The sequence below is a fragment of the Amphiura filiformis genome, chromosome 1, assembly GCF_039555335.1.
Source record: "Amphiura filiformis chromosome 1, Afil_fr2py, whole genome shotgun sequence".
NCBI lineage: Eukaryota > Metazoa > Echinodermata > Ophiuroidea > Amphilepidida > Amphiuridae > Amphiura > Amphiura filiformis.
In genome coordinates this window covers 82,083,749-82,099,690 of record NC_092628.1, presented here as the reverse complement: position 1 = coordinate 82,099,690, position 15,942 = coordinate 82,083,749, and the positions used below count along the sequence as shown (strand labels likewise).

Below are 15,942 nucleotides of genomic sequence, written 5' to 3'. Positions count from 1 at the left end.
TCATTTGATAGTTCATGCATTCGCTCACCACATGCATCACCAATGCCATCATTATCACTATCCACCTGCTCAGCATTCGAATCATCTGGGCAATTATCTGTATAGAATCAACAATTCACATGCATAGTTGTGATTATCGCACATCTAACTGGATGATGCTAATTTTCGACGAACCATTTTGAATATTCTATAGCTTACTCTGTAATACGTTCAGCACGATGGTAAGTCAAAGATAATAATTGGAACACTCTTTAAGAAATCGTATAAAAATAATGAACTTGAATTCACTCACCACAAGAATCTGGGACGGTGTCAGTATCTGTGTCTGTGCCATCATTACATGAAAAAAAAAAAATGCACAGAGTAATAGCAAATTGAAATATTACGCTCATACACACAAAGCAATTTCGGTAAACATGGTTAATGATGGTGAATTGAAACAATTAAAATATGTAATTATCTTACCACATAAATTGCCGATGCCATTATTATCGCTATCTTCTTGGTTGGTATTGGCAGTATTTGGGCAATTATCTGCATCAAATGTAATAAGGTTAAATCAAATACCGCTATTGCATAATATAAAATAAATTGTTATTACTTTTGCAACATCTAAAGACATCAATCGTATGCTACCTTTATGTTTTATTATCTTACCGCAATCATCTCCCACAGTATCATCATCAAAATCGCTTTGGTCTGGGTTTGATATATCCGGACAATTATCTAAATGCATAAGAATACACATAATAGTATAATGAAGAAAAAAGGCTTTTATCCATGGCTCATCGGTTTCTAAGTTATACATTTAGTGTATTGTTTAATCATAGTCAATTCATTCTCATTAGACAAAGCATCCAAGCTTTCCGCTGTAGTATTTTACGTAATGATGCAGAAATATGTTACTACAGTCCGTTTTAAAATCTGTCATACGATCAGGTTGGGAAATGAACATTAATTATAACGATATACATGTATTACAACAGGAATTGCCGACATCACCATCATTACTATCTTCTTACTATGGGTTTGTTACTAACGTGCCGTTCAAATGGGTAGGTTTTTTCAAAATGTACTCATTTTTAACCAAAAATCCCATTGTTGGACACCCGTACTTTTACTGTTTAAACTATTCTAAAAGCAATAATAGTGTAAAATAGTCCAGATAATGGCTTTAATTAGCATGATTAGGTTTTCATTTTCAAAAGAATTCTAACAAATTTCAAAATAATGTCGAGTCCAACATTTTACCTTCGACCTTTTTGCCTATAACTTTTTGAATTTAAATTTTGACCTTTCGTATTGAAGATATGGATTTTTTCCCAAAACACCAAAAAAAATTAGGTCTTTTTGGGGAAAAAATCCATATCTTCAATATGAAAGGTCAACATTTTCAATTGACCGTCGGCTTTTCCTCCGTGCTACATACACTTTAAGAATATATCATTAGATTTATATGATTTACTTCGAGGACTGTTATATATCAAAAATTTGATAAATATCAAATTTTTATAATTTAATCATAAAATTTGTATTATATTGTGATTTTCAAAAAATGAAAATTATTTTATATCAGAAAGACATGCTTCGTATTCAGAATGCAATTCGATAGGTCTGAGGTGGTCTCATGTCCCACAAAAAATACTGTCGAAACGCAATAAACGCTCATTTTAGATCCCTTAATGAACTGGTTTATATTGGCACAACTTGGGCAATTTTCTGCATGAAATGTAATAAGGTTAAATCAAATACTGGTATTGTAAAGTAAAAAATACATTTTTATATCTTTTGCAACATCTGAAGACAATTCAAGACATCAATCGCATGCTGCCTTTATGTTTTATTATATTACCGCAATCATCTCCCACAGTATCACCATCAACATCGCTTTGGTCTGGGTTTGATATTTCCGGACAATTATCTAAATGCATAAGAATACACATAATAGTAAAATGAAGAAAAAAGGCTTTTATCCATGGCTCATCGGTTTCTAAGTTATACATTTAGTGTATTGTTTAATCATAGTCAATTCATTCTCATTAGACAAAGCATCTAAGCTTTCCGCTGTAGTATTTTACGTAATGATGCAGAAATATGTTACTACAGTCCGTTTTAAAATCTGTCATACGATCAGGTTGGGAAATGAACATTAATTATAACGATATACATGTATTACAACAGGAATTGCCGACATCACCATCATTACTATCTTCTTACTATGGGTTTGTTACTAACGTGCCGTTCAAATGGGTAGGTTTTTTTCAAAATGTACTCATTTTTAACCAAAAATCCCATTGTTGGACACCCGTACTTTTATTGTTTAAACTATTCTAAAAGCAATAATAGTGTAAAAGTAGTCCAGATAATGGCTTTAATTAGCATGATTAGGTTTTCATTTTCAAAAGAATTCTAACAAATTTCAAAATAATGTCGAGTCCAACATTTTACCTTCGACCTTTTTGCCTATAACTCAAGAGCTGTACATCAGAGTTTTTATACCAGTTTAATGAAATTTCACCCTGTATAAGCGGCCATTTTAGTGGTGTGTCATTTCATAGTTTGACTTTACTATTAGCAGGAAGATGTGAAATACAAGATTAGGGACGTTGTTTCGACACCTTATCTGTAGGTTCTTTGTTAAACATGTCCATAAAGTGTTAATGCAGATAAATTATTTATAAATTATCAGAATGTTCATTTGATAGTTCATGCATTCGCTCACCACATGCATCACCAATGCCATCATTATCACTATCCACCTGCTCAGCATTCGAATCATCTGGGCAATTATCTGTATAGAATCAACAATTCACATGCATAGTTGTGATTATCGCACATCTATACTGGATGATGCTAATTTTCGACGAACCATTTTGAATATTCTATAGCTTACTCTGTAATACGTTCAGCACGATGGTAAGTCAAAGATAATAATTGGAACACTCTTTAAGAAATCGTATAAAAATAATGAACTTGAATTCACTCACCACAAGAATCTGGGACGGTGTCAGTATCTGTGTCTGTGCCATCATTACATGAATCTAAAAAAATGCACAGAGTAATAGCAAATTGAAATATTACGCTCATACACACAAAGCAATTTCGGTAAACATGGTTAATGATGGTGAATTGAAACAATTAAAATATGTAATTATCTTACCACATAAATTGCCGATGCCATTATTATCGCTATCTTCTTGGTTGGTATTGGCAGTATTTGGGCAATTATCTGCATAAAATGTAATAAGGTTAAATCAAATACCGCTATTGCATAATATAAAATAAATTGTTATTACTTTTGCAACATCTAAAGACATCAATCGTATGCTACCTTTATGTTTTATTATCTTACCGCAATCATCTCCCACAGTATCACCATCAACATCGCTTTGGTCTGGGTTTGATATTTCCGGACAATTATCTAAATGCATAAGAATACACATAATAGTAAAATGAAGAAAAAAGGCTTTTATCCATGGCTCATCGGTTTCTAAGTTATACATTTAGTGTATTGTTTAATCATAGTCAATTCATTCTCATTAGGCAAAGCATCCAAGCTTTCCGCTGTAGTATTTTACGTAATGATGCAGAAATATGTTACTACAGTCCGTTTTAAAATCTGTCATACGATCAGGTTGGGAAATGAACATTAATTATAACGATATACATGTATTACAACAGGAATTGCCGACATCACCATCATTACTATCTTCTTACTATGGGTTTGTTACTAACGTGCCGTTCAAATGGGTAGGTTTTTTCAAAATGTACTCATTTTTAACCAAAAATCCCATTGTTGGACACCCGTACTTTTACTGTTTAAACTATTCTAAAAGCAATAATAGTGTAAAATAGTCCAGATAATGGCTTTAATTAGCATGATTAGGTTTTCATTTTCAAAAGAATTCTAACAAATTTCAAAATAATGTCGAGTCCAACATTTTACCTTCGACCTTTTTGCCTATAACTTTTTGAATTTAAATTTTGACCTTACGTATTGAAGATATGGATTTTTTTCCCCAAAACACCAAAAAAAATTAGGTCTTTTTGGGGAAAAAATCCATATCTTCCATATGAAAGGTCAAAATTTTCAATTGCCCGTCGGCTTTTACTCCCTGCTACATACACTTTAAGAATATATCATTAGATTTATATGATTTACTTCGAGGACTGTTATATATCAAAAATTTGATAAATATCAAATTTTATAATTTATCATAAAATTTGTATTATATTGTGATTTTCAAAAATGAAAATTATTTTATATCAGAAAGACATGCTTCGTATTCAGAATGCAATTCGATAGGTCTGAGGTGGTCTCATGTCCCACAAAAAATACTGTCGAAACGCAATAAACGCTCATTTTAGATCCCTTAATGAACTGGTTTGTATTGGCACAACTTGGGCAATTTTCTGCATGAAATGTAATAAGGTTAAATCAAATACTGGTATTGTAAAGTAGAAATACATTTTTATATCTTTTGCAACATCTGAAGACAATTCAAGACATCAATCGCATGCTGCCTTTATGTTTTATTATATTACCGCAATCATCTCCCACAGTATCACCATCAACATCGCTTTGGTCTGGGTTTGATATTTCCGGACAATTATCTAAATGCATAAGAATACACATAATAGTAAAATGAAGAAAAAGGCTTTTTATCCATGGCTCATCGGTTTCTAAGTTATACATTTAGTGTATTGTTTAATCATAGTCAATTCATTCTCATTAGACAAAGCATCCAAGCTTTCCGCTGTGTAGTATTTTACGTAATGATGCAGAAATATGTTACTACAGTCCGTTTTAAAATCTGTCATACGATCAGGTTGGGAAATGAACATTAATTATAACGATATACATGTATTACAACAGGAATTGCCGACATCACCATCATTACTATCTTCTTACTATGGGTTTTGTTACTAACGTGCCGTTCAAATGGGTAGGTTTTTTTTCAAAATGTGCTCATTTTTAACCAAAAATCCCATTGTTGGACACCGTACTTTTATTGTTTAAACTATTCTAAAAGCAATAATAGTGTAAAAGTAGTCCAGATAATGGCTTTAATTAGCATGATTAGGTTTTCATTTTCAAAAGAATTCTAACAAATTTCAAAATAATGTCGAGTCCAACATTTTACCTTCGACCTTTTTGCCTATAACTCAAGAGCTGTACATCAGAGTTTTTATACCAGTTTAATGAAATTTCACCCTGTATAAGCGGCCATTTTAGTGGTGTGTCATTTCATAGTTTGACTTGACTATTAGCAGGAAGATGTGAAATACAAGATTAGGGACGTTGTTTCGACACCTTATCTGTAGGTTCTTTGTTAAACATGTCCATAAAGTGTTAATGCAGATAAATTATTTATAAATTATCAGAATGTTCATTTGATAGTTCATGCATTCGCTCACCACATGCATCACCAATGCCATCGTTATCACTATCCACCTGCTCAGCATTCGAATCATCTGGGCAATTATCTGTATAGAATCAACAATTCACATGCATAGTTGTGATTATCGCACATCTAACTGGATGATGCTAATTTTCGACGAACCATTTTGAATATTCTATAGCTTACTCTGTAATACGTTCAGCACGATGGTAAGTCAAAGATAATAATTGGAACACTCTTTAAGAAATCGTATAAAAATAATGAACTTGAATTCACTCACCACAAGAATCTGGGACGGTGTCAGTATCTGTGTCTGTGCCATCATTACATGAATCTATAAAAAAATGCACAGAGTAATAGCAAATTGAAATATTACGCTCATACACACAAAGCAATTTCGGTAAACATGGTTAATGATGGTGAATTGAAACAATTAAAATATGTAATTATCTTACCACATAAATTGCCGATGCCATTATTATCGCTATCTTCTTGGTTGGTATTGGCAGTATTTGGGCAATTATCTGCATAAAATGTAATAAGGTTAAATCAAATACCGCTATTGCATAATATAAAATAAATTGTTATTACTTTTGCAACATCTAAAGACATCAATCGTATGCTACCTTTATGTTTTATTATCTTACCGCAATCATCTCCCACAGTATCATCATCAAAATCGCTTTGGTCTGGGTTTGATATATCCGGACAATTATCTAAATAAGATGCATAAGAATATACACATATTAGTATACGGAAGACAAAAAAGAAATCCGAAAAGTTATATATTTAGTGTACTTTTTAATCATAGTTAGCCTTCCTTCAAGGCGTAAGGCTGTTTTTCTCTAACATTTTCTTCTTAGTTACAACATGGTCTACTAAATGATTCTACTGCTTAGGTATTGCATGTTGTTTAGGCTTTTCTATAAACCATGGAAAACTTTGCTGTTTTAACATGTGAGAGATACCCCTGCACTACTTGTATACTAATAACATATTACTGAAGGAAATCTTCATTGCAGGTAGCTTATGATCAAACTCAGCATGCAGATCCCTCGCCCAAATCCAATAATCCCAACATATAATGTGTAGGGCTACAGCAAACTCTTGGCTGGAACAAACTACGGCATAGACAATGTATGTTTTCTGCACATATGGTCTATATTTATTGGTCATTATGATGTTCAAAGTGAAAAAAAATGATCAATTTATTACTATAACTACAGAAAAACCCGAGGCCTTGAAGCAAATCTAAATCACAGTTAATTCATTCTCATCAGAAAATTCATTACTACAGTCCGTTTTGAAATCTATCATACGATCAGGTTGGAAAATGATCATTAATTATAACGATATCTTACAACATTGTTTCAAAGTTTGTTTCAAATTATTGTTGCAAATTCTTAAAGTCTATCTTTCTAGGAGTATTTGGCAAAAACAATGAACGAAAAAAATTTAAATTACAAATGTGGCGCCAGTTTTAAGTCAAAGGGTCAAAATTAAGTTTGTCCACACGTAAGCCTATTGGCTGCTGTGTCACAGCCCTTAGAATTTCCTGTGGACGTGGTGGTACGCGCAAGCATGCACATTCGATTTTTCACATGGAATTCCGGAACGGGACGTAATATACGTATAATTCTACGTGGTTTGTTAAAAGTGCTGCAAATAACTTATACAACAGCTAAAAGAAATGCAGCTTTTTATATCATGCATATAATTATTCTAATTAAAGGTTGAATGGTTCCATTTTAGCTGAAAAATGTGGGTTTTCCAAGTTCTTTAGTCCGAGAGTTTTCGCATTCTCTTGTGAGCTTCGATCAAAGTGCAAAATGTGACCACTTTTAACTTCAAGGTCGATTATTTCCATGTTCATTTTCTCATTGAAATTACAATTTAGGTACACAATAACTCAATTAATACAGCATCTATAGGTAAGCAATTGTGCTCATCGTAAAAGCATAATCATGTTGCCTTATATGGTTAATATCTCAAAGAATAAGACCAGTATCAACCAAATTGAAAAACTTTCTGGACTGTGGTGTCCAGATTAAGCATAATATAAAACTAATAATTTTGGAAAGAGTGTTTTTTGTTATGATGTCCCAAAAAAAGTGCAAAAAATCACGTTTTTATAATTTTCTCCATATTTATAATGTTGTTATACACCAAATCTGTATTTATATTTAGATTCCTTGATGTCTTGCCTTTCAAAAGATGCATACTTTATATGTCTTGCGTGAATAATTAAGTTATGGCACTTTTACTACATGCATGTCTGATGTCTGAGAGTGCACAGCCAACTTAATTAAAATTGGAGCATTATTCAATTATTGTCGGGTCAACATTTTACCTTCGACCTTTTTGCCTATAACTCAAGAGCTATGTTGCTTGTTTTCAATCCTCTTATAACTCTCTTGAAATGACTATGTCACTAATATTAATAAATAAAATGCACGTTAATGTATTTAAGGTCACTGATTAAGTGACAGTACTATGTATTAAGAAACTTTTAATAAAGACAGCTGTCTACAAAAAAAAAAAAAAAAAAAAAAAATAACTCAAGAGCTGTACATCAGAGTTTTGTTTTATACTAGTTTGACCAACTTTGACATTTCGCCCCTGTATAATAAGCAGTCCGGTCCGACTGCCTGGCCACAATGCAACACTCTATTTCAAATAGAGTATCCTTTAATAGACCATTATTTCTTGCTTTGGAGTAAAGAAGTAAAATATAATATTATCAATAGAACAGTAGTATGTTTTTCATCACATTTAATTAAAATAAAGGTAATTTGCATATTTAAATTAAATTGTCACATGAAAACTAAGCACAATCAAAAAGAAAGTCCTCACTTATGAAACCCGTCATGAATCTAAACCTGATCATGTTATGGCAATTCGATTGATACGGTCGTATCAAATTGTTATAACATGGTAAAGACCGTTAGAAAAATTATTTCCCTCCATGTGAATTTAAACGCTCAGTAAAAAATCGTTAAATTAGATGTAGCTCATGTGTGTAGAAGTAAAATTTCCCCCAATCTTAAAGATCTTAAATGCCTTAAAGTGAACAATTTAAGGCTTAGTCTGCCAAATTCGGAAGAGTTGCGAAGGCCTATGTTGCCTGCGCAGGCCACATGCTGTCTAGTTCGGTCTGAGACTAGTTCGGGTATACTAGTCTCAGAGTCAGGCAGTGTTCCCTGGGCAAGCAGTCGGACCGGAATGATAAGCGGCCATTTCATACTTTGACTTGGCTATTAGCAGGAAGACGTGAAATCCGGGCGTGAACTACAAGATTATAGGGAGCTTATTTATAGGTTCTTTGTTAAACATGTCCATAAAGTGTTATCAATGCAGATAAATAAATAAATACATTTTAAGAATGTTGCATTTGATAGTTCGTGCATTTGCTCACCACAGTCAATAATTCACATTAAAGGTTTCAAATTTAATGCGTAGTTGTGATTATCGCACATCTAACTGGATAATGATAATTTTCGACGAACCTTTGGATTTATTATATCAATTTATTACTATAACTACAGAAAAACCCGAGGCCTTGAAGCAAATCTAAATCACAGTTAATTCATTCTCATCAGAAAATGCACCTCAACATCAGCAGTATTCCGATGTTGTGCTTTACGTAATGGTAAATGGTGCAGCCAATACATTACTACAGTCCGTTTTGAAATCTATCATACGATCAGGTTGGGAAATGATCATTAATTATAACGATATATTACAACAGGAATTGCATTCAAATGGGTAGCTTTTTTTCACAATGGACTCATTTTTAACCAAAAATCCCATTGTTGGACACCCGCACTTTTATTGTTTAAACCATTCTAAAAGCAATAATTGTGAACAAGTGGTCCACAAAATGGCTTTATACGGCCTTCATTTACAAAAACAATCAAATAAATTTCAAAAAAATTTCAAACAAATGTCGAGTCCAACATTTTACCTTCGATCTTTTTGCCTATAACTCAAGAATTTACGAGCGTTTTGTGATGGACGGTCACAAATATGAGGGTCATTCAAAAAGTTCTACCTCCATCATCACATCTCTGTTATCTTACGTGTCAGAATATTGAAATTACCCATTAACTGAGTAATTATTATCCTCTGACATTAATTATTAATGATCGATTGTTGTAATCGATTGGTATTGTTTTTTAAATATTATAAAATGACCTTAATTTGATATTGATCTTACCGCAGACACCCCCGACGTTATCACCATCGCTGTCATCCTGTGTTGGGTTATTATCGTCTGGACAATTATCTACACAACAATGTAATACATGTACCAAACAAAACGAACATAAAATATTCAGATTGTGAAGTGAAAATGCAAATACTGTCTAATGTAGAGGTAAAATCTCAACTCCTGGAAATTGCAATTTCTTTAACCTCTGCATACATGATTACACAGTATCACGTACGTAATGAAAACATAATTATATTAATATATTTTTCCATTTTTGTATAAGCGAAACCTGGAAGCAAAATTTATGCCCCCCCCCCCCTTGAAATATTCTAATCCAAACCTTTTAACTAAGTATACATAAAATATGACTGAAATTGTCCGAATTAGCAGCAAAAGTACAACTATTTCATCTACAATACAGACTTAATCTTACCACAGACATTGCCTATACCATCACCATCACTGTCGGCTTGATTTGCGTTTGCTACTTCTGGACAATTGTCTGAAAAATCGATTGCAACAAAATAACAGAATACATCATTCTTCTCTGAAGGTGGGGGAAAGTGATGTTTATAATATTTTTGCAAACATTCTATTGAACATAATATTCTATTGAACATGTGTGAAATTGTTGTTTACAATAACATTTTGACATTTAAAATAGTGATGTTGTAGCGTTTTCCTACAAACACTTTAAACGTTTTCAATGACCTTTATGACGCGACATTGCGTGTTATTAAAATGTTTTGACCAAAACTAAGAAACTATTTAAAAACGTCGTTTTTTAACGTGCTTGCTGAGATGTCATTTGTTTTCAAATCTATAAAATCCATACACGTGACGTAATTATCTGTTGGTAAACACAAGAAATGTGCTTCCCTTGTACGTGTAATGATTTCCCAGCAAACACAAAACGTTTTCGACATCATTCGCAAAAGGTTATAAAAGGTTTTCAGAAAACGTTTAAATGTCGGGTTATATAAAGGGAACATTAATGGTATAAAACGTTTTCATAACATTAAATAACATTTGTTGGTAATTTACTCAACAACAAACACAGATGTTTTACAGAAAACATTTAAATGTCGGATTATATAAAGGGTATAAAAACGTTTTAATAACATACCTAAAACATTTTTGAAAACTTGGTACAAATCATTCTAAACATAATGTTATTTTGGGGTTGAAAAAATAATTTGCAAAAAATGTTTGCCCAAAATATTTACAATAACGTTTATAAAATGTTTTCACGACCTTTACATAACCCGATATTTAAATATAATTAAAACGTTTTGTAAAAAACATTTTAAGAACATTTCTGTGTTTGCTGGGTGCAAATACTTTAACATAGTGTTATTTAAGTGTTGACAAAATATTTGGCCAAAAATGTTTGCAAAAATAGTTTACAATGACATTTCGAAAACATTTTAAAAATATTGTTGTAGTGTGTTTTCATACAAAACGTTTTAAAACGATTTCATGACCTTTATAACCCGACATTTTAATGTTATTAAAACGTTTTTACCTAAACCAAAACCCAAAATATAACTTATTTTAAACGTTTTAAAAACGTTTTTGTGTTTGCTGGGTTGGAGCAAAAGGCGATACCGTGTATCTAAATCTATTTGAATTGAGAGCTGCAGAGTTATTATATTTTCTTCCTTTCCTGGGATTTTATTAACTGAGTAATTATTATCCTCTGACATTAATTATTAAAGATCATGCTTTGTTGTAATCGATTGGTTTTGTTTTTTAAATATTATAAAATGATCTTGATTTGATATTGTTCTTACCGCAGACATCCCCGACGTTATCACCATCGCTGTCATCCTGTGTTGGGTTATTATCGTCTGGACAATTATCTACACAACAATGTAATACATGTACCAAACAAAAACGAACATAAAATATTCAGATTGTGAAATGAAAATGCAACTACTGTCTAATGTAGAGGTAAAATCTCAACTCCTGGAAATTGCAATTTCTTTAACCTCTGCATACATGATTACACAGTATCACGTACGTAATGAAAACATAATTATATTAATATATTTTTCCATTTTTGTATAAGCGAAACCTGGAAGCAAAATTTATGCCCCCCCCCCCTTGAAATATTCTAATCCAAACCTTTTAACTAAGTATACATAAAATATGACTGAAATTGTCCGAATTAGCAGCAAAGTACAGTACAACTATTTCATCTACAATACAGACTTAATCTTACCACAGACATTGCCTATACCATCACCATCACTGTCGGCTTGATTTGCGTTTGCTACTTCTGGACAATTGTCTGAAAAATCGATTGCAACAAAATAACAGAATACATCATTCTTCTCTGAAGGTGGGGGAAAGTGATGTTTATAATATTTTTGCAAACATTCTATTGAACATAATATTCTATTGAACATGTGTGAAATTGTTGTTTACAATAACATTTTGACATTTAAAATAGTGATGTTGTAGCGTTTTCCTACAAACACTTTAAACGTTTTCAATGACCTTTATGACGCGACATTGCGTGTTATTAAAATGTTTTGACCAAAACTAAGAAACTATTTAAAAACGTCGTTTTTTAACGTGCTTGCTGAGATGTCATTTGTTTTCAAATCTATAAAATCCATACACGTGACGTAGTTATCTGTTGGTAAACACAAGAAATGTGCTTCCCTTGTACGTGTAATGATTTCCCAGCAAACACAAAACGTTTTCGACATCATTCGCAAAAGGTTATAAAAGGTTTTCAGAAAACGTTTAAATGTCGGGTTATATAAAGGGAACATTAATGGTATAAAACGTTTTCATAACATTAAATAACATTTGTTGGTAATTTGCTCAACAACAAACACAGATGTTTTACAGAAAACATTTAAATGTCGGATTATATAAAGGGTATAAAAACGTTTTAATAACATACCTAAAACATTTTTGAAAACTTGGTACAAATCATTCTAAACATAATGTTATTTTGGGGTTGAAAAAATATTTTGCAAAAAATGTTTGCCCAAAATATTTACAATAACGTTTATAAAATGTTTTCACGACCTTTACATAACCCGATATTTAAATGTAATTAAAACGTTTTGTAAAAAACATTTTAAGAACATTTCTGTGTTTGCTGGGTGCAAATACTTTAACATAGTGTTATTTAAGTGTTGACAAAATATTTGGCCAAAAATGTTTGCAAAAAATAGTTTACAAAGACATTTCGAAAACATTTTAAAAATATTGTTGTAGTGTGTTTTCATACAAAACGTTTTAAAACGATTTCATGATCTTTATAACCCGACATTTTAATGTTATTAAAACGTTTTTACCTAAACCAAAACCCAAAATATAACTTATTTTAAACGTTTTAAAAACGTTTTTGTGTTTGCTGGGTTGGAGCAAAAGGCGATACCGTGTATCTAAATCTATTTGAATTGAGAGCTGCAGAGTTATTATATTTTCTTCCTTTCCTGGGATGTTATTAACTGAGTAATTATTATCCTCTGACATTAATTATTAAAGATCATGCTTTGTTGTAATCGATTGGTTTTGTTTTTTAAATATTATAAAATGATCTTGATTTGATATTGATCTTACCGCAGACATCCCCGACGTTATCACCATCGCTGTCATCCTGTGTTGGGTTATTATCGTCTGGACAATTATCTACACAACAATGTAATACATGTACCAAACAAAAACGAACATAAAATATTCAGATTGTGAAATGAAAATGCAAATACTGTCTAATGTAGAGGTAAAATCTCAACTCCTGGAAATTGCAATTTCTTTAACCTCTGCATACATGATTACACAGTATCACGTACGTAATGAAAACATAATTATATTAATATCTTTTTCCATTTTTGTATAAGCGAAACCTGGAAGCAAAATTTATGCCCCCCCCCCTTGAAATATTCTAATCCAAACCTTTGAACTAAGTATACATAAAATATGACTGAAATTGTCCGAATTAGCAGCAAAAGTACAACTATTTCATCTACAATACAGACTTAATCTTACCACAGACATTGCCTATACCATCACCATCACTGTCGGCTTGATTTGCGTTTGCTACTTCTGGACAATTGTCTGAAAAATCGATTGCAACAAAATAACAGAATACATCATTCTTCTCTGAAGGTGGGGGAAACTGATGTTTATATTATTTTTGCAAACATTCTATTGAACATAATATTCTATTGAACATAATGTGTGAAATTGTTGTTTACAATAACATTTTGACATTTAAAATAGTGATGTTGTAGCGTTTTCCTACAAACACTTTAAACGTTTTCAATGACCTTTATGACGCGACATTGCGTGTTATTAAAATGTTTTGACCAAAACTAAGAAACTATTTAAAAACGTCGTTCTTTAACGTGCTTGCTGAGATGTTATTTGTTTTCAAATCTATAACATCCATACACGTGACGTAGTTATCTGTTGGTAAACACAAGAAATGTGCTTCCCTTGTACGTGTAATGATTTCCCAGCAAACACAAAACGTTTTCGACATCATTCGCAAAAGGTTATAAAGGTTTTCAGAAAACGTTTAAATGTCGGGTTATATAAAGGGAACATTAATGGTATAAAACGTTTTCATAACATTAAATAACATTTGTTGGTAATTTACTCAACAACAAACACAGATGTTTTACAGAAAACATTTAAATGTCGGATTATATAAAGGGTATAAAAACGTTTTAATAACATACCTAAAACATTTTTGAAAACTTGGTACAAATCATTCTAAACATAATGTTATTTTGGGGTTGAAAAATATTTTGCAAAAATGTTTGCCCAAAATATTTACAATAACGTTTATAAAATGTTTTCACGACCTTTACATAACCCGATATTTAAATGTAATTAAAACGTTTTGTAAAAAACATTTTAAGAACATTTCTGTGTTTGCTGGGTGCAAATACTTTAACATAGTGTTATTTAAGTGTTGACAAAATATTTGGCCAAAAATGTTTGCAAAAAATAGTTTACAAAGACATTTCGAAAACATTTTAAAAATATTGTTGTAGTGTGTTTTCATACAAAACGTTTTAAAACGATTTCATGATCTTTATAACCCGACATTTTAATGTTATTAAAACGTTTTTACCTAAACCAAAACCCAAAATATAACTTATTTTAAACGTTTTAAAAACGTTTTTGTGTTTGCTGGGTTGGAGCAAAAGGCGATACCGTGTATCTAAATCTATTTGAATTGAGAGCTGCAGAGTTATTATATTTTCTTCCTTTCCTGGGATTTTATTAACTGAGTAATTATTATCCTCTGACATTAATTATTAAAGATCATGCTTTGTTGTAATCGATTGGTATTATTTTTAAAATATTATAAAATGATCTTGATTTGATATTGATCTTACCACAGACATCCCCGACGTTATCACCATCGCTGTCATCCTGTGTTGGGTTATTATCGTCTGGACAATTATCTACACAACAATGTAATACATGTACCAGACAAAAAACGAAAATAAAATATTCAGATTGTGAAGTGAAAATGCATTGTCTAAGGTAGAGGTAAAATCTCAACTCCTGATAATTGCGGTCTGTTAAACCTCTGCATACATGAATACACAGTATCACATACATAATGAAAACATTATTAAAATTATAATGATACCTTTTTTTCATTTTTGTGTAAGCGAAAGTTATGCCCCCCCCCCCCGCCTTGAAATAAGCTTTACATATAACCCAAATCTTTTAACTAAGTATACATAAAATATGACTGAAATTGTCCGAATTAGCAGCAAAAGTACAACTATTTCATCTACAATACAGACTTAATCTTACCACAGACATTGCCTATACCATCACCATCACTGTCGGCTTGATTTGCGTTTGCTACTTCTGGACAATTGTCTGAAAAATCGATTGCAACAAAATAACAAAATACATCATTCTTCTCTGAAGGTGGGGGAAACTGATGTTTATAATATTTTTGCAAACATTCTATTGAACATAATATTCTATCGAACATAATGTGTGAAATTGTTGTTTACAATAACATTTTGACATTTAAAATAGTGATGTTGTAGCGTTTTCCTACAAACACTTTAAACGTTTTCAATGACCTTTATGACGCGACATTGCGTGTTATTAAAATGTTTTGACCAAAACTAAGAAACTGTTAAAAAACGTCGTTTTTAACGTGCTTGCTGAGATTTTATTTGTGTTCAAATCTATAAAATCCATACACGTGACGTAGAAATGTGCTTCCCTTGTATGTGTAATGATTTGCAGCAAAAGGCGATACCGTGTATCTAAATAAACATAAAATATTCAGATTGTGAAGTGAAAATGCAAATACTGTCTAATGTA

The 15,942-nt window shown here is 31.7% G+C and overlaps 2 protein-coding genes across 2 annotated transcripts; both read right to left on the bottom strand.

Annotated features, from left to right (window-relative positions):
• Positions 1–456: 456 nt before the first annotated feature.
• On the bottom strand, positions 457–5,567 carry LOC140163515 (uncharacterized). Its single transcript, XM_072186833.1, has 9 exons — positions 5,540–5,567; positions 5,419–5,487; positions 4,546–4,614; positions 3,353–3,421; positions 3,161–3,264; positions 2,988–3,041; positions 2,723–2,791; positions 658–726; positions 457–534 (listed from the first exon to the last, which is right to left on the bottom strand). Exons 1-9 carry the CDS (start codon positions 5,565–5,567, stop codon positions 457–459), a joined length of 609 nt encoding a protein of 202 aa, XP_072042934.1.
• A 1,086-nt stretch (positions 5,568–6,653) lies between these two features.
• On the bottom strand, positions 6,654–14,993 carry LOC140163504 (uncharacterized). The gene is made up of 8 exons (XM_072186821.1): positions 14,985–14,993; positions 13,624–13,753; positions 13,198–13,266; positions 11,837–11,905; positions 11,406–11,474; positions 10,046–10,114; positions 9,619–9,687; positions 6,654–6,712 (listed from the first exon to the last, which is right to left on the bottom strand). Exons 1-8 carry the CDS (start codon positions 14,991–14,993, stop codon positions 6,654–6,656), a joined length of 543 nt encoding a protein of 180 aa, XP_072042922.1.
• Between the last annotated feature and the right edge of the window lie 949 nt (positions 14,994–15,942).

Bases quoted from the DNA above. Each gene is read 5' to 3' on its own strand.
- LOC140163515 (XM_072186833.1), bottom strand. From the start codon at position 5,567: ATGGTTCGTCGAAAATTAGCATCATCCA. The intron at 5,488-5,539 runs GTTAGATGTGCG...GATTCTATACAG, and splicing joins TCGAAAATTAGCATCATCCA to ATAATTGCCCAGATGATTCG. The intron at 3,265-3,352 runs GTAAGATAATAA...ATTATGCAATAG, and splicing joins TACTGTGGGAGATGATTGCG to CGGTATTTGATTTAACCTTA.
- LOC140163504 (XM_072186821.1), bottom strand. The intron at 13,267-13,623 runs GTAAGATTAAGT...ATTGTTGTGTAG, and splicing joins TGGTATAGGCAATGTCTGTG to ATAATTGTCCAGACGATAAT. The intron at 9,688-10,045 runs GTAAGATTAAGT...ATTGTTGTGTAG, and splicing joins TGGTATAGGCAATGTCTGTG to ATAATTGTCCAGACGATAAT.